At 41.8% G+C, this 27,582-nt stretch overlaps 1 protein-coding gene across 1 annotated transcript in view; it reads right to left on the reverse strand.

Annotated features, from left to right (window-relative positions):
* The window catches only part of LOC109937480 (putative ferric-chelate reductase 1), a 54,464-nt gene extending 43,528 nt beyond the window's left edge, over positions 1-10,936 (reverse strand). The window contains exons 1-4 of the mRNA XM_048601539.1: positions 10,682-10,936; positions 4,205-4,406; positions 2,423-2,580; positions 783-795 (exon numbers count right to left, since the gene is read on the reverse strand). Of these exons, the coding sequence (XP_048457496.1) occupies positions 783-795; positions 2,423-2,580; positions 4,205-4,406; positions 10,682-10,795 (487 nt within the window). The 5' untranslated portion in view covers positions 10,796-10,936. The remainder of the gene's footprint in view (positions 1-782; positions 796-2,422; positions 2,581-4,204; positions 4,407-10,681) is intronic.
* Between the last annotated feature and the right edge of the window lie 16,646 nt (positions 10,937-27,582).

The following is a 27,582-nucleotide window of genomic DNA, read 5'->3' on the forward strand; positions in this document are numbered from 1 at the left end:
GCCCCCTTGACCTGTCCGTCCTCCCTGGACTGACCTATCCCCTCCCTAACTCCCCAACTACACTCACCTTTACTGGCTCCACACCCGCCTCTTTGACCTGTCTGTCTCCTCTCCACCTATGTTTTCCTTTATCCATCTTCTATCCGCCTCCCCCTCTCTCCCTATTTATTTCAGAATCCCCTTCCCCTCCCCCATCTCTGAAGAAGGGTCTAGGCCCGAAATGTCAGCTTTCCTGCTCCTCTGATGCTGCTTATTCTGGATTGGACAGTCTGCTTTTTAACTAACAGCTACAGATAAGTTTAAACAACTGGAGACTTTAAAAAACCTTCAGATTGTACCATTTAACAGATCTGTCAATCTCCAACAGCATTTACTGTTTTCCATAAATCTGTAGCCTTCATACTGTGGGTTAAGTTCCTCGTAGCAGCCAAAATGTGGTTTGCCTGAGCTCAGCACAGAGTTCAAATGGCCCTACTGATTTCTGGTTTCTCTCGGATGCCAATGGCAGCTCCGCCACTTTCCCTTACAAAGATGGGATCTGTCAGGAATGGAGGGAACAGCCACATTTGGGTCCAAATATCAGTTTTGAAATTCCAGTGAGTCTTCCCAACCCTGCAAAAATCCATCTTGTGAATTCTTATGAATCTACTCTGCACTCCCTCCAAGGCCAACTTATCTTTCCTAAAGCGTGGTCCAAAGCACTGCTCACAATACTTTAGCCACAGCTTTTTTTATAGTTGCAGTACAACTTCTATTCCTTTGCATCGAAACTCTCCACATACAAACACCAGAATTCTTCTTGATTGTTTTCCGCCATTTTAAAGACCTATGTAGCAGAACCCCAAAGCCTCTTAGAATTTTAAGAGTTTCAGCTTTTCAACATTTAGAAAGTGCTGTGTTCTGTTTGTTTTAGGTCCAATGTGGGAGGCCTGACACTTGTCGATGTTGAAATCTATTTGTTGTTGTTTTGACCATTCATTTAATTCATTAATTTTTTCAAATGTTATGCTTCCATCTAAATTGTTCACCAAATTTGTCTTTGTGTAAATTGTGAATAGTTGAAGTTTCATTTAAATCCATGCATTACACCACTAGCTACATGCTGTCAATTAGAGTATCTGATCATTATCTCCACTCAGCCAATTTCCTAATTAACAATTTACCTCCTATTCCAAAACTTAAACTTCAGAATAACTATCATTGTAACATCATTTTGATGGTTTCAGCCTCACCCTCACTACAATCTTGGTAATGGCTGCACCACTGATGGAGACACCCATTTCCTCCCTGGACTGAGGACATGCAAGAACACCTGACCCCTCTCTGGTTATTTCAGAGTGCCCTCTGGTTATACACTGCCTGCAAGAGAAAGCCAAGTCGTATTAAGTGGGGTGCAGTCTACCCAGGTGATGTGGTTGAAGAATAGCAAGTTGTGCAAGTCGGGAAATGTGCATGTGAGGATTGTCACAGTGTCATGTGATTGAGGATGAAGTGAAGCACATGCATATTATTCAATGAATTATGATTGATAGCAATTGTTGGTGACTGGTGTATAGTATTTAGCAGTGTGTGAGGCTGGTGGCGCAGCTCCTGAGATGTGGCATTTGAAGATATAATTCACTGGATGAAATATTCTAAGGTCATTAGACTTTTTGCAGCAGTACATTTAGCTTCTCAAGATGTGACAACTGGCTCTCTAGTCCCATTCCTGTTACATAGTTCATCTGAAGGGCCTCCTAACACCCTGTGGATATAGGATTTCACCTTCTGTCTACCTCTTTCACAAAGGCATCCAATGCAGAGACATCTTGGCCCTGTAACTGATTTATTTGCTTTTATTCACATTCTCCTTCCTAACCAGTTCCATTATGTGCTCCAGCACAAACTTTTGCTTCCGATATGGGCAGAATGCAATGGTGAAAGTTTTAAAAAAAAAAAATGTATCTTATAATTCAAAAGTATCTAGTTGTGCACGTACCTAAAGTGTACAATGGTGTTAGAAATAAATCTGTTACTCACTGCTGGAGAAAACAGACCAGAATAAAGGATGGCACAGTGGGTCAGTGGTTAGCTCCAGGGACCCAGGCTCAATTCCACCTTTGGGTGACTGTCTGTGTGGAGTTTGCACATTCTCCATGTCTGCGTGGGTTTCCTCCGGGTGCCCCAGTTTCCTCCCACAGTCCAAAGATATGCCTGGTAGGTGGTTTGGCCATACTAAATTGCCCACCCTGTCCAGGGGGTGTGTAGGTTAGGAGGATTAGCCATGGGAAATGAAGGTTTACAGGGATAGGGTAGCAGGGTAGGGCTGGAGCGGATGCTGTTCGAAGGTCAGTGTGGGCCGAATGGTCTGCTTCCATACTGTAGGGATTCTGTGATTCTTTTGTCACCACCCGATTTGTAAAGAGAATTTCTAACAACTTACTGTGTAGGTAGTCCCAGTAACAGTGCAGTTGAGGAGTTGAGCATCTGCAATCATTTCAGTGAAGGTGCCAAGTGGTGTTGCAGATGATGAAGATTCAGCTGCTCGAGCCTCCAGCAAAAATCCTTTGAAGGTGGTCCCTGGATTGCTTCGCAGCATCACTTAAACAAAACATGCTAATTTAATAAAGTGTTTTATTTTACACAATATACCTCAAACATTTAAACCAGTTGATGCTTCAGCTGCAAGAATCATAATTTATTGAAAGGCAAACACAAATAAATTTCCTGATAAAATTCACAACAGGCTGTCTTAAACCATGAATACACAAATTACAAGCTACCAACAAGGGTTTTCACAATTTAAGACGTAGGACCAGTCTATTATAAAGCTGCTGTAAGTGGAATCTTAACTGAATTGGGATGATTGGCATTGTCACTGGCCGTTTGCTTGCATTCTGTCCCAAAATTTCATTAGGTCAGTGTGAAGCAGGAACAGGTTTTGTGAATGAAAAGCCTTTTGTGGCAGGTTTACTCAACATTTTTTTCTTATTTGTGAAACGTAAGCATCACTACCAAGGCCAGCACATGTTGCTAATGAGCCGCCAAGAACTGAGTGGTTTGCTAGACCGTTTCAGGGAGCAGTTATGAGTCAAACACATCGGTGTGGGTCTGAAGCCCACATGGGCCAGATGGTTAACAGCAGTAGATTTGCTTCCATGAAAGGCAGTAGTGAACAAAAATCGATTTTTAAGTGATTTGCAATAACCATAATTATTCAGACTTTTCTTTCTTAATTGCTGACTGATTAGCTGAAGTTAAATTCTTCCATCTACTGTGGCGGGATTTTAACTACTAGGCAGAGTATACATATTAGTTTCTGAGTTACTAGCATAGTAGCATTACCAATACACTGCCATCCCCTAAGCAGATATGGAGTTATTTCTCTGGTGCAATGTAGTCTGAATGAAGAGTTCTCTGTTCAACTGAAAAACATTAAAGGTATGTGCAATGACAGTTTTGAAAATAAGGACATTAGCAAATAAGCAAAACGGCCATACCAGTCCCTTAGGAATCTGTAACTTATAAGGCTTCATTGTACAATACAATCTTAATCATGGATTAGTCTGCACTCAAAGTGACTGAGCAAATGGGTTTTTCCTGCCAATCAAAAATGGTTTCATGGTTATCAGTAGACCTTTAACTCCAGATTTTGTATTGAATTCAAATTCCACCATCTGTCATTGCAGGATTCAAACCTAGGTGCCCAGAACATTACTTGAGTCTCTGGATTAATCGTCTAGTGATGAATACCATTAGGCCATCACCTCCCTGTCACTCGGAGTTAGAATCTGCAATTTCCTTTTTGATCAATAAAGCCAAAGTTCCAAGGGTATAATATTACTCTTGGTCAAGTACAGATGTGTGCTCAGTCTCTTCGTAAGTTACTATCTTGTCATGACAGGTTAGTAGCTTATGAGCTAACATCATGGACAAAGTAACAAAGCTAACACACACAAATGCACAACACCTCTCCAGCATGTTATCAAGTGAGGCACTAAAACTAAAGTGGAATTTTGAGACTCACCCTTGTAACTATAGATGAACAAAGTACTATTTGATCATTCAAAAGGGAGACTAGTCAAAAGCAGGTTTTGTATAAGTTATATGAAACAGAATAGTGTTTTCCGATACAATATCTGTAGTCTTATCAGATGGGTCATAGACAGATTGTGCTTGAAAAAAAATTTCAACAGCGTATTTAATAGATTCACTGAAGTTGTACCTTGGATTGTATCCCCTGGGTTAAAAGTGCTGCTACTTGCAATGATTTGATAAGGTAGATTTGTTGATTGTGCATTACTTCCAGAATGGTTGGGACGCATGGTAGCACAGGCACTACTGACTCGCCCATGAGAATATCCCAGAACATACACTGGGACGGTGGCAGCAATAAAAAGCAACACAAAGCAAGTATGTCTCCTCATCTGGAAAAGATAAAAAACACCATCAAACACCTCTGGCAGGATTTGTGGAACATTTGGCAACCAGCAGTCAAGTTTAGAAAGAAATGTTAGTAACAATAAACAAAAGTAAAGGAAAGATAATTCAGGAATTTTTAGTGATATAATGGCCTTTTCTAGAGAACTCGTGAAAAATAAATCAGGCTAAACACAGCAACAGAGACATGAAGAAAGGTACATGTCCTAGACTCACTAATGTTGTATATTTTATTCACAAAGAGTTAAGTGAGATAAGCCAGGTCATGGAACTTTGAGTCTATCAATTTGGCTTGGCTTCAGCAAGGCCATTAGTGGAGTGCAAAAGAGATTTTCAGAATTTATGGCAAACTGTTAAATAATAATAGAAATTGCTAGTGGCATCATATTCTGGGATTTTATAGTTTTAAATGTCCTTTAGGGAAGGAAATTGCCATCCTTACCTGGTCCAGCCTACATGTGATTCCAGTCCCACAGCAATGTGGTTGACTCTGAACTGCCCTCTGGGCAATAAATGCTGCCTACACAGCGATGCCCTCATCCAGTGAATGAATAAAGGGGGGAAAAAATACAGCATGGAAACAGGCCCTGTGGTCCAACTGTCCATGCCAACCCGGTTTTTTAAACAGAACCATTTTCCAGCATTTGGCCCATATCCCTCTAAACCTTTCCTATCCATGTACCTATTCAAATGTCTTTTAAATGCTGTAATTATACTTGTTCTACCACTTAATCTGTCAGTTTGTTCCATACACGTACCACCCTCTGTATGAAAAAGTTGCCCCTCTGGTCCCTTTTGAATCTTTCTCCTCTCACTTTACACATAGTTTTGGACTCCCTCCCCCTGGGAAAAAGACCTTGACTATTCACTTTGTCTATGCCCCTCATGATTTTAAAACAACTCTAAGGTCACCCCTCAGGCTCTTACGCTCCAGGGACAAAAGTCTCAGCTTATCCTTATAACTCGAACCCTCCAATCTTGGTAACATCCTTGTAAATTTTTTTCCCCCCGTTTAATAACATCCTTCCTACAGACGGGTGAACAGAATTACTCCTGTATTCAATGCTCTGACTGATGAAAGCAAGCCTGCCAAACATCTTCATCACCCAGTCTACCTGAGGCAAGACTTTCAAGGAACCATTTCCCTGCACCCTTAGGTTCCTATTTGACAACACTCTCCAAGGCTCTACCATTAACAGTCTAAGTCCTGTCCTAGTTTTTCATACTAAAATGCAACACCTCATGTTTAATTAAAATTAAACTCCACCGTCTATTCCTCAGTCCACTGGCCTAGTTGATCAAGACCCTGTTGTACTCTTGGATAACCTTCTTCACTGTCGACTTTCTCACTAATTTCAGGGTCATCCGCAAACTTACTAGCGGTCTCCTATATTCTCATCCAAATTGTATATACAAGTGATGAACAACAGTGGACCCAACACCAATCCTTGTGGCACACCGCTGGTCACAGGCCTTCAGTCTGAACAACAACCCTTTACCATCACCCTCTGTCTCCTACTGTCAAGTCAATTTTATATCCAATTGGCTAGCTCTCCCTGGATTCCATGTGATCTAACCTTACTAACCATTCTACCGTGTGGAACCTTGTTGAGGTCCTTGCTAAAGTCCATTTGATAATGTTTACTGCTCTGCCTTCATCTAAATTCTTGGTCACGTCTTCTAAAACCTCAATCACATTTGGGAGACATGATTTCCCACACAAAGCCATGCTGACTATCCCTTATTCCTTACTTGACCAAATGCATGTAGATCCACTCAGAATCGTCATCAACAAATTACTCACCACGGACGTCAGGCTCACTAGTCTGTAGTTCCCTGGCTTTTCCTTGCAGCCATTCTTAAATAATAGCACATTACCCAACCTCCAGTCTTCCAGCACCTCACCCATGAATGTTGATGACACAAATATCTCTGCTAGGGACCTCATAATTTCTTCCCTAGCTTCCCACAGTCTTCTGGGATTATACTTGATCAGGTCACAAAGACCCCCAGCACCTCCTCTTCTGTAATGTGGACTCTTTTCAAGACATCACTATTTATTTCCCTGAGTTTCCTAACTTTCATGTCTTTCTCCACAGTAAATACTAATATTTGTTTAGTAGCTCACACATCTGCAGTGATTCTACAAATAATCAGCCTCGTTGACCTTTAAGGGGTGCTATTCTCTCCCCAGTTACTCATTCGTGCTTAATGTACTTGTAGAATCTCTTTGGATTCTCCTTAACCTTATTTGCCAAAGCTATCACATATCCCTTTTATTTTAAAAGAATCATTCATAGGAGGAGGGTAACATTGCTAGGCCAGCATTTATTGCCCATCCCTCAGTGCCCAGAGAGCAGTTAAGAGTCAACCACATTATTATGATATATGGAGTCACATGTAAATCAGATCAGTTGAAGATGGCAGTTTCCTTCCCTAAAGGACATTAGTGAACCAGAAGGGCTTTTCTGACAATTGACAATATTTTCATGGTCATCATTAGACTCTTAATTGAAGATTTTTATTGAATTCAAGTTCCACCGTCTGCCATGGTTGGATTTGAACCCAGGTCCACATCACTTGGGTCTTTGGATTAACAGCCCATCGACTATACCATTAGGCCATTGCCTCCCCTCACTTAGCCCACCCGATTTCCCTCTTAAGTGTACTCCTACACCCACTATACTCCTTGACCCCAGCTGTCTGTACCTGACATGTGCCTCCTTCTTTTTCTTGACCAGAACCTCATTATCTATAGTCACCCTATGTTTCCCTACTCCTGGCAGCCTTGCCCTTCACACTAGCAGGAACATGCTGTCCATGAACTCTTGTTATCTTGCTTTGGAAAGCCTCCCACTTGTCAGACATCCCTTTACCTGTGAACAGCTTCACCCAATGAACTTTTGCAAATTCCTGTCTAACACCATTAAAATTGACCTTGCCCCCGATTTAGAAATTTAACTTGTGGACCAGACCTATCTTTTTTCATAACTATTTTTAAAATAATAGAATTTCGGTCACTGGCCCCAAAGAGCTCCCCCAGTAACACCTCAGTTCACTTGCCCTGCCTTATTTCCCAAGGGGAGATCAGGTTTTGTCCCTTCTGTAGTAGAGCCATCTGCACATTGATTGAGAAAGTGTTCTTGAACATACTTAACAAATTCCTCCCCACCAAAGTCCTTAACACTGTAGCAGTCCCAGCCTGTTTGGCAAATTAAAATCCCCTGCTGTTACAACACTACTATTCTAAACAGCTACCTGCAATCACCTTACATATTTGCTCCTCAATTCCCCATTGACTATTGGAGGGCCTATAGTACAATCCCATCAAAGTGATCACCCCCTTCTTATTTCTCAGTTCCACCCATTAAGTGTCACTGGACAATCCCACAGGAATATCCCCCCTAAGTACTGCAATGATGTTTTCCCCTAAACGAAAACATCACTCCCCCAGCTCTCTTGCCTCCCTTTCTATCCTTCCTGCAGTATCACTGATATCCCAGAACACTGAGCTGTCAGTCTGATCCCTCCTTCAGCCATGTTTCTGTAATAGCTATGATATCCCAGTCCCACTTCCCATCCATGCCCGGAGTTCATCTGCCTTTCCTGTCAGGCTTCTTGCCTTGAAATGAATGCATTTTAATTCATCAGTCTTCCCTCATCCTCTGTCATGATCTAGCCTGCCTTGTCTATTTAACTTGTTCTCTTCAACTTCTGTACCAGCCTCAACCTTCTACTGCTTCAGGTCCCACTCTCCCTGGCAAACTAGGGATTGCTTCTAAAGGTGGTGTGTAATTTTTCAACAATATGACTTTGATAACCAGTCAGGAAATGATCGCACTTGTTATATTTGCTTCATCTTTAGATCAGTGCTTCCCAAATGTTTTTGCAATGTAACCCCATTTAGTGCCTTGAATTTTACTGCGATCCATCCATGAGAATGGAGTGAACAGGGGCCTGTTACAGCAGGAGGACAGCAGTTGTAACTTGGCCTAAGCTCCACAAGAGCTATTACTGCCTCAAATCTTGAGGCCCAAAGATTTTAGTTTGCAACACCCCTTTGGGGTCTTGACCCTGATTTTTGGAAAGCCCTGCTTTAGATTATGGGTTTAGGTGCTAACTCGGGTTGCAAATTTGATTTGGCACTCGCCTTGAAAACTGTTCTCATGATGTTCCTATGCTTGAAAATGCTATTGCATTTACCTTAGAAGAGTTAGGACCCTACAGTCATAGTTATAGTTATACAGTGTGGAAACAGACCCTTCGGTCCAACCAGTCCATGCCAAAAATGATTTTATAAGCCCAATTAATTTTAAAATTCAGCTTTGTTTTAAACCAACTTGCTCAAACACATTATGACATATCACCAGATTAGGTAGGGATTTGAACCCAGGACTCCTAGCCCAGGGACATTACCACTGCACCACAAAACCCTCCTAAGCGTTTTGTGATCTCAAACCAGCAATGGTTTTAAGGACTAGCCAAACCAGGAAATCCAGACAGAAGAGGAATTTAAAAAGGTAAGATGAAGCAACTGATAAATTGATGGCACAGTCGCTCCCTAACATTGTGTTGCAATCTAATAGACAATCCTTATTTTCAACAGAGGTATGACATCCCAGATCTGTATCAGGTTGAATGTAATAGCTGTCACGATATCAATTCCAAACTGAAAGCTTTCGTCAGAATTTATATTCGAACTTCATAAATCAAAACTGACTGACCTCAACCAAACATACAAAATGCTTGTGGGTTGGGGTATTTCTCACACAATACATTGTCAGCTCAGCACCTATAACTTTCAACCAATTCTTTGGCTCAGAGGCAATAAAGGGCACGTTTTCACAGAATGATTGAAATTACAGCATTGGAGTTGGTTTTATTGTCACTATTGCTCACTCGCTCTTTCCGCGGACCTTTATATACTCCTAGCATTTAAATATTTATCCTGGGCCTTTTAAAATCACAGAACTAATATAGAAATGATGTTTCAAGCACCAATGGAGTGATAGTTTTCATGATCCAATCATTCTCAGTTGAAGAATTTGCCTTCTCTCTTTCCTCATTCAGGCCCAGGCTTTTTGTTCTGCACTTGGCTACAGGCATAAATAATGTTGCATTGTATATCTTGGTTAAAGTACTCAGGTTTCACTCACCGTCCTTTACTGCTTACCCTCACTTAACACGGGACAGCCCTCGTTCAGCTCAATGCTGCTTACAGTTCCATAGAGTAAAAATCAGGGAAATCCCCAATAAGTTTCCTCCAACACTCCTTAAAAAAAAACTGATGCCCGAAATCCAGATCTCATTCTTCCCCTCTCTCCCCTTTCACTCTGAAGTCAGAACCTCCACGTCTTACTATGTCTGACCTCCATGTCAATCCCATTCTCAAATCTCTCATTCGACCCAAACTGCATTCCTCTCAGTCTCCCCCCTTTCCCACAGACCATCCATTCCCCCCAAACTCCAAATCAGACCACACACCCACTCTCAATCACTGCATGGTGAATGAGGGGGCTTGTGTTTCCGTGGCTGTATGGGGAAGTTAGAAGAAAAAGCTTAAATCAACCTGTTTGGCCATGTTGTGACAAACCCTCAGTGACAGGCGGGACTTGAATATGAAACCTTTAAGCCCAGAGCTAGGGAATTCTACCACTGGGGTAGATGAACCCTCTCAACCGCGGGAGAGAATTTGTGAGCAGCAAGTGGCTCCAATGCCAGAGCTATACAGACAGGTAAGATTTTAACCTTCACCGCTACAGCAGGATCAGAAATTCCCAGACATTGGGACAAATGCTCCAATAGTTCTAGCTTGGACATATAGTTCTTCTTTTTCCCTACTGAGAAAATATACTTGATTCATAAAATAAAGTGTACATACAATCACTATAATTCTTAGGAAACATCTTAAGTAAAATCAACGAATAATGAGCCCTGCAGGCAGGAAACCAGCACTGCTACACCCTTACACTAAAGTCGTTGACAAAAACAGAAGTTGCTAGAAAAACTCAGCAGGTCTGGCAGCATCTGTGAAGGAAAAAAAACCAAGAGTTAACGTTTCGGGTCCCAGAATTTTCAGAACCCTTCCCCTAAAAATCGTTGAAATGTCTTGACCTGGGACGAGGGTTCAGGCTGCACTCAAACCAGAATGAGATTTTGATACAGGAAAGAATTCAGCTGCTCTTACACTCAGTTTCCTTGCAGCAGTCTCTCACAGCTGAAGAAAAGCCCACTGGATTTGGAAATCGAGTTCTGCACTTACCCTTCCGGTGGTAGTAGCCACAGACTGAGTAGAGACGGGGAACCCGCAACCAGATTCATGTAAACTCAAGCCAGAATCTCCGCCTTTTTTCAATGACGGCACTCTCATTACCATCGAATGAACAAAAACAATTCGTCTCCTACCGCTCTCTACGTTTCAAGTGCTGGGAATTGACAGCAGCTGGCATATCTATCTCGAAACTCTTGCTGCAATATTTACTAGCACCGAGGTGTTCTCTTGGTGGTATGCTTTGCTGGCTTGAGGAAGTGAACAAGTCCAAGCGAGAAGGTAGGAATTCCACTGTTGGGAAGAAATGGCACAATATTTGAATCGCAATGTTCGACTTTTACTAAATAAAAACCGAAAGAACTGCGGATGCTGTAAATCAGGAACAAAAACATGTGCTGTTCTGGACTATTATTAGATTACTTCGCGAAATTCACAGACATAAAATCATAGAACGAGATCCCTGAACTCTCTGCAAAAGTGACTGCATCAGAAACACACTTAATCCCGCACCAGCCGATTTCCGCAAAAGCCCCACTTTGTTTTACATCCAGGTGCTTTTCCGATTTTCGCTCAGAGGGCAGTGGGAATCTGGAATGCACTGCCTGGGATAGTAGTGGAGGCCAGAAACATTACAATCTTTAAAGAATATTTGGATGAGCATAGAGTCTTGGAGTTGTCCAGCATGGAAATAGACTCTTGAGTCCAATTCATCCATGCTGACCAGATATCTTAAATTAATCTAGTCCCTTTGCCTGCATTTGGCCCACATCCCTTTAAACCCTTCTTATTCATGTACCCATCCAGATGCATTTTAAATATTGTAATTGTACCAGCCTCCACCACTTCCTCTGGCAGCTCATTCCATACACACACCAGTCTCTACATGAAAAAGTTGTCCCTTAGGTCCCTTTTAAATCTTTCCCCTTTCTCTTTAAACCTGTGTCCTCTAGTTTTGGACTGCCCTGCCCTCGGGAAAAGACTTTGGCTATTCACCCAATCCATGCCCCTCATGATTTTATAAACTTCTGTAAGGTCACCCTTAGCCTCCAACGCTCCAGGGAAAGTAACTCTACCCTATTCAGCCTCTCCCCAAAGCTCAAACCTTCCAATCCTGGCAACTTCCTTTTAACTCTTCTCTGAAGCCTTTCAAGTTTCACAATATCCTTTATATAACAGGGAGACCAGAACTGAATGCATTATTCCAAAAGTGGCCTAACCAATGTCCTATACAGCTGCAACATGACCTCCCAACTCCTATACTCAATGCACTGACCAATAAAGGCAAGCATACCAAATGCCTTCTTCACTATCCTGTCTACCTGCGATTCCACTTTCAAGGAACTATGAACCCGCACTCCAAAGTCTCTTTATCAGCAACACTCCGCAGGACCTAACCATTAAGTGTCTAAATCCTGCCATGATCACTTAAAATATCATCACCTTCAAGGTATGGGACAAGTTCAGGAAACTGGGATTAGCATGCCTTTAGAGGTACTTATTGTTGGTACAGACTCTTTGGGCTGAATGGTATTTTCTGTGCTGCATGACTCTGACTCTAGACTATAGTTCTCTTTCCAAATATTATTGACATTGCGCCTTCCATGTTCTCAAATGCATTCCAAATCACAATCCAAAAGTATTTTGTTCTTGCAGTTTAATTTGCAATTCCCTTTATATCTGAAATGAGAAGCTAGGAATACTGCAGTAAATAACTCACCTCCTCACTCCCCAAAGCCTGTCCGCCATTTACAATGCACATTTTAGGAGTGTGATGGATGCAGCTCCAACAACACTGAAGATGTTTGACACATTCCAGGACAAAACAGCCCACTTGGTTTGCACCATATCCACTGCCTCCACTACCAATGCTCAGTAGTATCAGTGCCATCTACAAGATGCAACAACTCACCTGAAACAGCACCTTCCAAATCTATCACTTAGAAGGACAAGGGCAGTAGATACAAGGGAATGTCACCATGTGCAACTTCCTCTCCAAGCCACTCACCATCCTGACTTGTAAATATATCACCATTCTGTCAGTGCCACAGAGTCAAAATCCTGAAACTCCCTTCCTAGCAGCTTTGTTGATGTACCAACAGCAAATGACCTGCTGTGGTTCAAAATATCAGTTCACTGCCACTTTCTCAAAGGCGACTAAGAACGGGCAATAAATGCTGGCATAGCCAGTGATGCCCTTATCCCATTAACAAATGAAAAAGATCTGTTATCTCTGGTTCTGGAGCCTTTTGTCAATGGGAACAGTTTCTGTCTATCCTTTAGCCTGCTCATGATTTTGATCAGGTCTGTCAAACTGTCTGTCAACTTTTCCTCTGAGAACAAGCCCAGTTTGTTTAATCTACCTGCCTAACTGAAATACCTCAACCCCAGTATCGATATCATGAATTTCTTCAGTACCCTCTCAAAAATATCTTCACATCCTTTCCACAGAGTGAAACAATTCTTCATAAATGTTTGCTGCAGGCTTTTATTTATGATGCTTGGGATTCCATATGCCTTAATAATTGCTTTCTGAACTTAACCCATCACATTCAACAATTTACGTAAGTACATTTTAGGACACTCTGATCTTGAAGTCTCTTACTAGGAATTATACCTTTTGTTACCTAGTCTCTCCTCTTTCTTCCACAATTAGTCTCTTCCATGCTTTAAGTTTTATTTAACATGTGACTGCCCATTTCACCAGGGTATGCCCTCTTGAAATCTATCACTATCCCCACCGTCCTGCTTTTAAACTATATCATCATTCCTTCACTGTGATTGATCAACATCCTGGAAATCCCACCCTAACAGCACTATGGGTATACTATTCTACATGGACCTCAGTGGTTCATGAAGCCTTCTCAAAAGCAACCAGGGATGGGCAGCAACTACTGGCCTTACCCACAATACCCACATCCCAAGGATGAATAAAGACAAAGAAAAAAAAAGCTCCCTAAAATGTGCATGGAGGATCTCATCTCTCTTTCTACCAATGCTGTTGTTATTGACATAGACCACACTTGGAGGCTGTTCACCTTCCCACTGAGTTTGTTTTGCAGCCACTCAGCAGCAGCTTTGAACCTGGCACCAGACAGACACATACAATCTTGGATTAACAGCTAAATCCACAGAAATACCCCTAACTGGAAAATCTCTGATCTCCCAAAATTCCTCCTGCAACGCCCCCTGCTCTATGCCCCATACAGCCTAGTCACCTGGATTTGACAACAGGATAAATGACTATAGCTATTGTCATGTCATTTATTGTGCTTACTTTCCTTTCACCTGCTTTTCTCAATGGGATTATTTAGGATTGAAATGAGGAGCAACTCAGAGTTGTGAATTGTTGGAATCCTTCATTGCTGAGTACAATTAAGGCTGAGACAGTTTTGATCTCTCAGTGAATCAAGTGATATGGAGATCCGGTGGGGAAGTGGATTTGAGATAGAGGATCAACCGAACCATGCTAGTGGCTGTATTGGGTAAGAGAATCATTTAATCTACTCCTGATTCTATTTCTTTTGTTCTTATTTTCTTATAGATAGATGATGGAATTTTATTTTGTGTTGATCTTCAACAGGAGATTTTTGATTAGAAATAAACCATTTAATTGGAAATGATAATCAAAGAGGTGTAAAATTTCAAAAAGCAGTTATATGGATGAAAGAAACAAACCTAATCCAGATCAATGCATCTTAACTCAATATTCTAGATATTCTAAACTTCCTAATCTTACAAAATACACATTTAATGCCACAAAATTTGGGTAGATTTAGGAAGGAGGAAACTATCCCACTTAAACTGGGTGCATTATAAAATTGATGTAAATTGAATTGACAACAAATTTCCTACTTTCTGTCATCACAGTGATTAAGCAAAAACTGTGGAAGGTATTCATACCATTTGCATTGCTCATAACATTCAAAAGCTTTCCTCTTAGAGACAGTATCAACTGAAAAATTATGTTATGGAATGGAAGTATACAATCTTCATCATCCAAACTGATCCCTTTTGGTATTTAACATGTGCATTGAATAACTTGCCTTCTGTGATTTTAATTAGGTTTTGCACGTCAACATTGTAGAATTTAATTTCAACACATATCTATTTTAAAAGGAGCAAGACGATCAAATCATCAGCACTAATTTAATTTTGATGTGTCTGACATATTATTGGCTTGCAATTATCTACTGCATTCCAGAGATTTCGTCACATAATCTGGGTTGATAATTAGTCATGGTATTCATGACATTGCCAAGGTGCAGTTTTTAAACTTGGATTTATTTACTGAGGTAAAAAGATGTCAATGCATTAATTAAAACATGGAGAATATCTCATATCCTGGTGAAGACACTTAATTCAACAAACGCCAACAAAAATACATCAACCAGCAACTTATCCAATTTTGTGTTTACTCATTTTCTGTGTGTGTACTTCTGCTGTATGAACATTGCCAAGTTTGTCTTCATTGGAACAAGCACTACACTTCAAAACGAATCCATTTGCTGCAAAGCATTTTGCAATATCCTAAGAGTTTAGTAAGGCAGTATTTATTTGAAAGTTCTTTATTTTTTGCTATCTGCAGTTCATAGTTAAATATAGATGAGAATATTTGATAGTAGTACCTTGTGTATTCAAATAGAATTGATCCATTCTGAACTGTTTTGTGCTTTCATTACTCTGTATTTGTTTTAATTTTAATATATGGAAAGCATTTAGAAAAGGTATAACAAGTTTGTTCATAGGAACTTACTTTTCAGGTCATATTTAATTTGCAACCTGATGTCTTAAGAGGTTAAAGGTGGGACATTGTCAAATAAGTAATTTGCTACACCTGGATCGCAAAGAGTGGGAAAAAAAAGTCAGACTGGTAATTCATCTTTAGAGTTAACACAGTGACTCTAACCATATCAGAAAGGTGTCCTTTGCCTTTGTTTATCAGAGAATTCCTATGGTGTGGAAACAGGCCATTTGGCCCAACAAGTCCACACCGCCCTTCCGAAAAGCATCTCACCCAGACCCATCCCCTTACCCTTTCCCTGTAACCCTGCATTTCCCACCTAATCTAATTTAATCCACCTAATTTACACAGCCCTGGACACTACAGGCAATTTAGCATGGTCAATTCACCCAACCTACACATCTTTGTAGGTTAGGTGGCCAGAGGAAACTCACGCAGACACGGGGAGAATGTGCAAACTCCACACAGACAGTCGTCCGAGGGCGGAATCGAACCCAGGTTGCTGGTGCAGAGGCAGCAGTGCTAAGCATTGAGCCACTATGTCAGGTTTATTTCGCAGCAGAGCCAATGTTGTGCTTATTAAAAATCTGTCCTGTTGGCTCTTATGTTTATGACGGTTCAGGGTTAGTTTTCCACATGGAAATAACTCAGTTGGCCAACATACCAACAGTACAGATTGGATTTCCTCACTGGTTAAGCTGACTGTGCCCTCTCAACCTCACCCCTCACTTGAGATAAACTCACCAGCAGTTGTCCCTCTCAAATGAAAGAGTGGGATTATGATGACTTGGCCTTCAAAACACAAGTGACATAACCCAACCATGATATTTTTGAGGAATGTATTGAGATTACTTATTCAAACAGCCATTATCATTACATTTGCAGCCAGTGATTATTTATTTACCATTCCAAACCAGACTGAGATTTGACTTTTTTTTTATCTGAATAACTCTTCTCCTTGCAAAGTAATTACTGTCACTATATGTGAAACCATGATGGATATTGGCCAAAGTGATTAGTATTGTCTTATGTACACAAAATAATACTAAAGTTCCTTCACCATTCAGTGACTATATTAAGAGGGTACTATGTAATTCAAATATTTCTTAAGAATGTTTCTATTAGTTGATGCATTGCCAATGTATGATTCAACACACACGTGAACAATTTGTTAAATCAAAGATTATTTTGAAATATGTTAGGAGTTTTTAAGTGAAATAGAAATTTGGCACAAGTAGATGTAAAGAACAGCTGGTAGGAATTATAAAATCATGGAAGGCTCAGTAATGTTAAAATATGCAACAATGTTCCCAATGATTTTCCCCTAATAATTGATCTAGTAGGTTTCTGTGTTCATTTCAATAAATAATGAAAACATCAATTTTGTTTTGTTTTCGTTCACTACATAAAAGGATATTTTGGAGTTACTTGTAAGAAGCAAAAAAAAGGAATTGGTGGTTATTAATGGAGGGTGAGGGGGTGGGGGAGTTTGGGGGGTGAGGGGTGGCGGGTGTGGATTTAAAAATGAGGGTTTTGAAGTCACGTCACTCAAGTAGAGAATGGTAGTTAAACTGAGAGAGCATAGCGTTAATGGGCATGGGAGTCTTTGTTGTTCCATGGGATTCTGGATTAATCAGAGCCTAATGCGGAGTTGGAACCAGCATGGAGTGTTTAGGGAATTTAACCCTGAGTTGATGAGAATGTGGAGGAAGCGTTCGGCAGGAATGTATAGATCTGTCATGTTTCAAAGTAGAAAATTAAGTCTTGATAAGAGACAAGAACCTCAAAATGCCAACAAGGTTGTGTATGACTCGGGCCATACTGAGGAACGGTCAAAGAGGTTGATAGAATCAGCTCTTGAGTTGAACTGAAATATGCACAAACATAGAAAACAGCAGCAAACAGAGACAAAGGGGAAAACATAGTCAAAAAGCAAAATGAATGTCTCTTTACATAAATGCATGTAGTATTTAAAACAAAATAAATGAATTAACAGCACAAATAACAATTAATGGGTATGATCTTATAGCTAATACAAAGACATGGTTGCAAGGAGATCAAAGCTGAGAATTAAATATTCACGGAGAGAGGAGCAGAATTTCTTCAAGGTGGGCATACCTGGAAGACATGTGGATCAACATCAAGTTTACAAATTTTAGATTATGGACACCTCCTTCTGTGCCTGTTAGCTATCACCCCCACCCCAGGGCCCCTGTAATGAAAGGGGTTGCTTTAAGCACAGCCAACACATTTTCACCTACTCGTAGTTCCCATTATCACCCATCTGGCTTCTCTTCTTCCCTGGCTTACTATCTACAATCCTTTGTCTGTCTACCTCTCTCTCTGGTCGCCCTTTCTGCCTATCCACTCATTCCGTTCTCTCCCCTCCTCATCCTCTTCCCCACAGTGATCAGCATAAATACCATATGTTTCTATGTGCTCTCAATTCTGAAGAACCATCACTAAAACGTCAACTCCTTTCTCTTCATGGGTGCTGCCAGACCAGTTGATTTTCTCCAGCAATTTCTGTATTTAAATATTCATGGGTATGTGAGTTGTTTTTAAAAGGACAGGCAGGAAGGAAAGAGTTGTGGAGTAGCTTTGTTATTATGGGTAGAATATGTATGATAGCAAGAAATAACTTTGGACTAGAAGATGTACTATCCATTTGGATGGAGGTAAGAAATAACAAGGGGAAAGAAAACACTAGTGGGGATAATCTATGGACCCCTGACAGGTGATATACTGTAGGACAGAGGAAAAATCAGGAGATAGTGAGGGTATGTAAAATAGACTGTACATTAATCTTTATGTAGATTGGGAAAGTCTAATTGAAAGAGGTAGCCATGAGGAAGAATTCATAAATTGTATTAAGGATAATGTCCTAGAACAATATGTCATGGATCCAAACAGAGATCAGGCAATTTTGTATCTAGTATGTGTAATGAGGCAAGTTTAATAATTGAACTCAAAGTAAAAGATCCGCTATGAAACAATGACCATGATATAGTAGAATATTGCATTCAGTTTGAGAGTGAGCAACTACGGTCAGAAACAACTGTGCTAAGCTTAATTGGCTAGCTGTAAGAAGACAGAGGGTGGTGGTTGATGGGAAATGTTCATCCTGGAGTTCAGTTACTAGTGGTGTACCTCAAGGATCTGTTTTGGGGCCACTGCTGTTTGTCATTTTTATAAATGACCTGGATGAGGGCGTAGAAGGATGGGTTAGTAAATTTGCGGATGACACCAAAGTCGGTGGAGTTGTGGATAGTGCAGAAGGATGTTGTAGGTTACATAGGGACATAGATAAGCTGCAGAGCTGGGCTGAGAGGTGGCAAATGGAGTTTAATGCGGAAAAGTGTGAGGTGATTCACTTTGGAAGGAGTAACAGGAATACAGAGTACTGGGCTAATGGCAAGATTCTTGGTAGTGTGGATGAGCAGAAAGATCTCGGTGTCCATGTGCATAGATCACTGAAAGTTGCCACCCAGGTTGATAGCGTTGTTAAGAAGGCGTACAGTATGTTAGGTTTTATTGGTAGAGGGATTGAGTTTTGGAGCCATGAGGTCATGTTGCAGCTGTACAAAACTCTGGTGAGGCCGCACTTGGAGTATTGCGTAAAGTTCTGGTCACCGCATTATAGGAAGGATGTGGAAACGTTGGAAAGGGTGCAGAGGAGATTTACCAGGATGTTGCCTGGTATGGAGGGAAGGTCTTATGAGGAAAGGCTGAGGGTTTTGAGGCTGTTTTCGTTAGAGAGAAGAAGGTTAAGAGGTGACTTGATAGAGACATACAAGATGATCAGAGGATTAGATAGGGTGGACAGTGGGAGCCTTTTTCCTCGGATGGTGATGGCTAGCACGAGGGGACATAGCTTTAAATTGAGGGGTGATAGATATAGGACAGATGTCAGAGGTAGGTTCTTTACTCAGAGAGTAGTAAGGGCGTGGAATGCCCTGCCTGCAAAAATAGTAGACTCGCCCACTTTAAGGGCATTTAAATGGTCATTGGATAAACATATGGATGATAATGGAATAGTTTAGGTTAGATGGGCTTCAGATTGGTTTCACAGGTCGGCGCAACATCGAGGGCCAAAGGGCCTGTACTGCGCTGTAATGTTCTATGTTCTATGTTCTAAGGATAATTACAAAGGAATGATGGCAGAATGGCTGGAGTGGACAGGGAAAGAAGTTGAGGAACAATGGCAGACATTTAAGAAAACAGTTCTTGACTTCCAACAAAGGTATGTCCCAGGGAGAAAGAAGGATTCATGGAACAGATAGGCCAAGCAAGTTTAACTGGAGAAGTATGGTCTCAAATTTAAAGAAAAAAAAATACATAATGTGACAATGATTAGGCCAGAGGATTGGGAAAGTTTTAAAAAAGAAATCAAAAGATGGCCACAAAAATGAAAGAAAATAAACTTTGAGGGTAAACTTGCAAGTAATATAAAAATGAACAGTGAGAACTTTTTAAATACATAAAATTGAAGCAAGGGGGAAAGCCCCTTAGAGAATGAGGCTGGAGAAATAATAATGGGGAACCAGGAAATGGTTGAAGCCAGAACATTGAATGTTTTCAAGAAGGAGTTAGATATAGTTCTTAGGACTAAAGTGATCAAAGAATACGGGAGCAGCATACTGAGTTGGATGATTAGCCATAATCATATTGAGTGGCAGAACAGACACAAAGGGCCAAATGTCCTACTGCTTTCCTATTTTCTATGTCTCTATGTTCTTGACGTGAGCAAGCATCATCCTCATTCCAGTGTACTTAACAATCATGACATAAATTCAAGCAAAATGTCATTTAGCTGCAATCTTACTCAATGGTAAAGCAGGTTTCCACATGGAAGAAATAAAACATTTTTACTGCTGAATTTCTGAAATGAAAACAATAAAGGCTGAATAAACATACAAGGTCCCACTAAAGTAATCATACCAACACCCTGGACATCGATCCTCTCAACAATCCATCTCTGCTCCCGACCCTAATTAGTTTCCAATACTCACAACATTGAACTTCATTTGTGACAGAGATGTTTGAATGGAAGTGGGAAAGGTAGTTTACATTGAAATAAAGAGAGCTCAGAATGATACAAATATCTTTTCATTGACCTGTCCAGTTAATGTGTTCATTGCTTTGCTTTTAAATCATTGCTCTTTCAAGTAGCTGCCATGGAATCACTAGGTCAAATAGAACTACTTTGTGTTCTATTGTCCAATGATTGCTTAATGATTATCTAATCAACACTCATGAGCAGTATTAGGATTCATTAATTCTAAACCTTTTGTTTCTGAGATTAATGTCCATTTCTTACATTGCTAGCTGTGTGAAAATACTTGCTGGAAAAGCTCAGCAGGTCTGGCAGCATCTGTAAAGGAAAAAACAGAGTTAACGTTTCAGGTCCGGTGACTCTTCCTCAGAACTGTTCTGAGGAAGGGTCACTGAACCCAAAATGTTAACTCTGTTTTCTCCTTCACAGATGCTGCCAGACCTGCTGAGCTTTTCCAGCAACTTTGTTTTTGTTCCTAATTTACAGCATCCACAGTTCTTTTGGTTTTTATTTAGTATGAAAATACTTGCTTGGCCTTGATTTTTGCTGCTGATAAAGAGTTACACTTAAATTGTTTCCTTGTCTTTTCTCCCTAAAGATGCTGATTGATCTGTTGTATGTTTTCCAACATCTTCTGTTCGTTTCTGGCTTGCCCTACATCCTTTCTCTCCCTCGTACTTCTTATTGAAACAGAAGAAAAATTGATTTTATTGTCTCAAGTTGATAATTCATATGACACTTATCTAACCTCCTACTAATAGTTTACTTAAAAGGATTATCTAATTGAATGGAATCACAGAAACACAAGTATTCCTATTATACCATATTTACGCTTCACCAACAAAGTGCTATTCAATTATGGTGTATTTAATCTTTCAGCAATTTTTGGAAAGTTTATAAATGTCAATGCATGTCCAGAGTTCTTTTAACCATAATATAAATGCATCATTTTCCATTAAGCGCTGATCTCCCGTGAATATTTTATTTATGTATTATTGACATGCTATTTTAAGTACTTTTAGAAATCCCTGCAGAGAATTACAAGTGTGGCTGCGTGCATCTCAGTGATTACATAAACTTTTCTAAAAACTTTTCTAAACCATCTCTAGAGATGGCACAAGTTCAAAGATCACAGTGGATATAACCATGTTTGGTTAGGTATAATTACTAGGACCTCAGGGAGCCAATACACATACATCTGCTCCCTCTGAAAAGTAGACTGGAACTCCTTGTCTCCACCCACATACTGTGTGTGAAGTCAGTGGAAGGGATGGAAACAATGGAACAGGAACAATAATTGAATAAGGTTCTGAAGAAGGGTTACTGGGCCTAAAATATTAACTCTACATTCTCTCCTCAGATGCTGCCAGGCCTTTCTCCAGCAATTTCTGTTTTTGTTTCAGATTTCCAGCAATCACAGTTCTTTGTTTTATAAATATTAACTCCTTCAGAACCATTACGTTATGCAACAGAAAGAAGTGATGGTCCTCTGGAGAATATGGGAATTAATAATGGGAAATAAGGAAGTGGCAGACATAGACATACATCGTCACTGGAGAAGCCGCAAATAATATCAGGAATAGTTATGATCAAGAAGTAAAAGAGAGGGAGGAATTTAAAACAAATCACAGTTACCGGGTTGCTGAGATCTAAAACCAGTCAAGTCCCTGAAGCTAATGGTCTACCTTCTAGATTCCAAAAGCAGTAGTTGCTGAGATAGTAGATGCATCTGAAGGTCTTGTCAGAATAAAAATACCAAGTGGATATGCATTTGGTATTTCAGAGAAGGAGGTAAATAGAATGCAGGAGACTGCTAGTTTAAAATATAGATATAGCAAACTTTGTTTTAACCTGACACCTTATGAACTGGCACTCTTGATAAACTGGCAAAAGTTATGTACCTCAAATACTGCAAAATTTACTGTATTATTCAGAGCAATTACTATAGTTTTTAAATTTATTTACCTCAATATAAATATATTTGTTGTTTAATTGAATGGCCACATGAAATATCAACAGTCAATTCAATTTTGAGTCAATTTCTCCTCAAATACTGCGATCTCCGCAATGTCCAAGTTGAGTTGCGAGTGAGAAGGCTCTCTGCCAGTAAGTTTTATATAAAATAAAGTTGCATTGTTATTTAAGTGATTTATGCTGTAATTAAAATATAACAGTGATGTGTGTACTCCTGCGCTACGTTTCTATTACCTATGTGCCTTTCTACTTTGATTATGTGGACCTCTTGATTATCTAGAATATTTGATCAACTGGCACACTCCTGGCCCTATAGATGCCAGATAATAAAAAGTTTACTGTAGTTTAGGTAGTTTAACATCTATCACAGAGATCATGCCTGAACTTTATATTAAGGTAGAAAGAAGAGCACTTAGGATGTCTTAATTTAATCAGGCAAATTCAACATTGCTTTGTGAAAGGGAAATGGTGTTCGACTGAGGAAGTAACATGCAATTTGGATAAAGTGCCACATCAAACATTGTTAAATGAAATAACAACTCGTGGCATAAAGGGGAAAGATATTAGAGAATTGGTGAGCCAACAGGCAGTAGCAAGTGGGGATAATTAGATCATTTCATATTGTCAAGATGTCACCAGTGGAATGCCTTAAAGATTGGCACTGGGGCCTCAACTACTTGCAATCTATATCAATGACTTGGGTGAAGTCAGTTGCTAAGTTTGCTGACGACACAAAGGCAGATAAGAAGGCAAGTTATAAAGAGGACATAAGGATCACAAGCTCCTAGTCTCACTGGCAGACTGATTGGAGGCAGGAATTTCATTTAATTAAGTGAAATGTTGATGTGCCTGCACCCCACTGCCTTCCTTCCTCTTCAGGGAAGGCCCATGGTTGACCTTCCTGACTCACTAATTGACACTCAAAACAATGTCCACCGCTGCTCAGATTAAACCAGTGACAAGCAGTCTTGTCACCAAGCAGCGTGCAGGTAGCATAAACAGTGTGGCCTGCTTGGCACCTCCAGCATTGGTCTCTCGATCAAAGGTATTCAGGACTTGATTGAAGGATTGGGAAGTGTGGAATGATTGGATATTGGCAAGAGCCACCCACTGTCCTCACAACTCCCCTCGCCCCCAAACCCCTGCATGTAACCTCCCCCACCCCACCCTGTGAAACTCCTTCAAAATATGACTTCCTGTAACCTCGGTTGTTCCATCATCCTGGGAGTCTAAGTGCCAGTCCTGTTGGCAGTAGCTAACACCTCCAGAGTGGCATTGCTCAGCACAAGAGCACTGGCTTCTGATTTCCTGGCAGCTTCTGGTAGGCAAGACTTTTAGGACCTTGATTCCAAGGGAAGGCCTGCAGTTGTCTTCAGCAATGCCTGATTAGCTTGTAGTTTTACAGACCTTCCCAAGAGGAGACAGCACTAGTCTCTCGCTGGCTCTCAAGAAAGGATGTTCCACCCCTCGGACTGCACCACAAGACTCTGTCCGGAAAGTCTCCAAATTGGTAGATCGGTGGAGAGAATGGGCAAAAATCTAACTGATAGGAGTGTGTGAGAAAGTGTTAACTTACCCATGTTGACAGGAAGAATAGAAAAGCAGCATATTATTTAAATGGAGGGAGATTATAGAGTCATAGAGGTCTACAGCATGGAAGCAGGACCTTCTGCCCAACTCGTCCATGCTGCCCAGTTTTCACAACTTAAACTAATCCCATTTGCTTGCATTTGGTCCATATCCCTCCATATCTAACCCATCCATCTAAATGTTCCTTAAATGACGAAATTGTACTTGCTTTCACCACTACCTCTGGCAGCCCGTTCCACACACTCACCACCCTCTGTGTGAAAAAATTTGCTGCTCTGAACTCTTTTGTATCTCTCCCCTCTCACCTTAAACATATACCCTCTAGTTTTAGACTCTCCTACCGTGGGAAAAAGCTGTTGGCTATCTACCTTAGCTATTACTATCATGATTCTATAGATCTCCATAAAGTCACCCCTTAGTCTGTGCGGGCAATGAGGACAACCAGTTCCATGAAACACAAAGGTTTCGTATGCAGATCCAGCAAGTGATTAGGAAGGCATGTGGAACGTTGCTGTTTATTGCAAGCTTTGGAATCTAAGAAGCAGGATGGTTTTCACCAGCTCTACAGTGTCACGGACCCTGCATTAACCACACGGACGAACACAAAGTGGAGAACCGCAGGTCCGTAACATATGATGAAAGTTTTGTGAAGTTATTGCAATAACTCCTCCCAATCGACCTGTCCCTCAATTTACTGTCCCTGAGTATACTTAATACAAAGACCTCTGACACGGTTTAATATAAAACAGGAATAACTGTTTATTACTAATGAAAAGTTCTTTACAAAATTTATTTTTGTTTATTCATTCATGAGACGAGGATGTCGCTGGCTAGGCAGCATTTATTGCCCATCCCTAATTGTCCAGAGGGCAGCTAAGAGTCAACTACATTGCTGTGGGTCTGGAGTTACATGTAGGCCAGACCAGGCAAGGATGGCAGTTTCCTTCCCTAAAAGGCATTAGTGAACCAAATGGGTTTTTCTGACAATTGACAATGGATTCGTGGTCATCATTAGATTCTTAATTCCAGATTTTTTTTATTGAATCCAAATTCCACCATCTGCCACGGCAGGATTTGAACCTGGGTCCCCAGATTAACAGTCCAGCGATACTACCACTAGGCCATCACCTCCCCTCCATCTCTAGGAATGGCAATGATACAAACTCTTAAAACCACTAACTAAATACTCAGACTTATAGAGACAACAAGGTGTAGAGCTGGATGAACACAGCAGGCCAAGCAGCATCAGAGGAGCAGGAAAGCTGACGTTTCGGGCCTAGACCCTTCTTCAGAAATGGGGGAGGGGAAGGGGGTTCTGAAATAAATAGGGAGAGAGGGGGAGGCGGATAGAAGATGGATAGAGGAGAAGATAGGTGGAGAGGAGACAGACAGGTCAAAGAGGCGGGGATGGAGCCAGTAAAGGTGAGTGCAGGTGGGGAGTTAGGGAGGAGATAGGTCAGTCCAGGGAGGATGGACAGGTCAAGGGGGCGGGATGAGGTTAGTAGTTAGGAGATGGGGGTGGGGCTTGAGGTGGGAGGAGGGGATAGGTGGGAGGAAGGACAGGTTAGGGAGGCGGGGACGAGCTGGGCTGGTTTTGGGATGCAGTAGGGGGAGGGGAGATTTTGAAGCTTGTAAAATCCACATTGATGCCATTGGGCTGCAGGGTTCCACCCCAACCTTAAGTTCACCTGGACCATCTCTAACACCTCTCTCTACTTCCTGGACCTTTCTGTCTCCATCTCTGGCAACCACCTCAAAACCGATATCCATTTCAAGCCCACCGACTCCCACAGCTACCTAGAATACACCTCCTCCCACCCACCTTCCTGCAAAAATGTCATGCCCTATTCCCAATTCCTTCGCCTCCGCCGCATCTGCTCCCAGGATGAGGCATTCCACTCCCGTACATCTCAGATGTCCTCGTTTTTCAAGGACCGCAACTTCCCCCCCTCAGTGGTCGAGAACGCCCTCAACCGTGTCTCCCGCATTTCCCGCAACTCATCCCTCACACCCCCTCCCCGCAATAACAACCAAAAAAGAATCCCCCTCGTCCTCACGTACCACCCCGCCAACCTCCAGATCCAACGCAACATCCTCTGACACTTCCGCCATCTGCAATCCGACCCCACCACCAAAGACATTTTTCCCTCCCCACCCTTATCTGCTTTCCGCAGGGACCACTCTCTCCGTGACTCCCTTGTCCGCTCCACACTCCCCTCCAGCCCCACCACACCCGGCACTTTTCCCTGCAACCGCAGGAAGTGCTATACCTGCCCCTACACCTCACCCCCATCCCAGGCCCCAAGAAGACTTTCCACATCAAGCAGAAGTTCACCTGCACATCTGCTAATGTGGTATACTGCATCCGCTGTTCCCGTTGTGGCCTCCTCTACATCGGGGAAACCAAGCGGAGGCTTGGGGACCGCTTTGCAGAACACCTACGCTCGGTTCGCACTAAACAACTGCACCTCCCAGTCGCGAACCATTTCAACTCCCCCTCCCATTCCTCAGACGACATGTCCATCCTGGGCCTCCTGCAGTGCCACAACGATGCCACCCGAAGGTTGCAGGAACAGCAACTCATATTCCGTTTGGGAACCCTGCAGCCCAATGGTATCAATGTGGATTTCACAAGCTTCAAAATCTCCCCTCCCCCTACCGCATCCCAAAACCAGCCCAGCTCGTCCCCGCCTCCCTAACCTGTCCTTCCTCCCACCTATCCCCTCCTCCCACCTCAAGCCGCACCCCCATCTCCTACCGACCAACCTCATCCCGCCCCCTTGACCTGTCCGTCCTCCCTGGACTGACCTATCTCCTCCCTAACTCCCTACCTACACTCACCTTTCCTGGCTCCATCCCCGCCTCTTCGACCTGTTTGTTTCCTCTCCACCTATCCTCTCCTCTATCCCTCTTCTATCCGCCTCCCACTCTCTCCCTATTTATTTCAGAACCCCCTTCCCCTCCTCCATTTCTGATGAAGGGTCTAGGCCCGAAACGTCAGCTTTCCTGCTCCTATGATGCTGATGGCCTGCTGTGTTCATCCAGCTCTACACCTTGTTATCTCAGATTCTCCAGCATCTGCAGTTCCTACTAATTCAGACTTATAGCTCAAAATCTCCCTTTTCCTCCAAATTGACACTTCAACCTGACAGACAAGACAGAAGGCTAATAGCGGAGTTAGATATTAGGTTAAAGATGCCAAGAGAGAAAGGTAGTAGGCCACATGGCTAAACTCGGAGTATTTGAATCTGAGACTAGCAGTTCCAACCCCTGAATGTGCTAAACCCCTCTGAGCAGCTGTCCCACAGTTTGGTGAGGAAAGAGCCGAAACCTTTGATAGAGTTACAGAGTTGGGTTGGTTCCTTCTTCTGGGCCATCTCCTCAAGGTACCCTACCAACTGGACACTCACAATGCGGCTCCTCACCGAAAACGCCTTTGTCCTTTACTGCTCCAGTCACCGTTCTCTGTTTTTTGCTTCAAGCGGTGTCCCCCCGTGGTTCCTTATCAATCGGGCCCTCACGGTGTGTCTC

Source organism: Rhincodon typus, chromosome 10, assembly GCF_021869965.1.
Source record: "Rhincodon typus isolate 14 chromosome 10, sRhiTyp1.1, whole genome shotgun sequence".
Classification (NCBI taxonomy): domain Eukaryota; kingdom Metazoa; phylum Chordata; class Chondrichthyes; order Orectolobiformes; family Rhincodontidae; genus Rhincodon; species Rhincodon typus.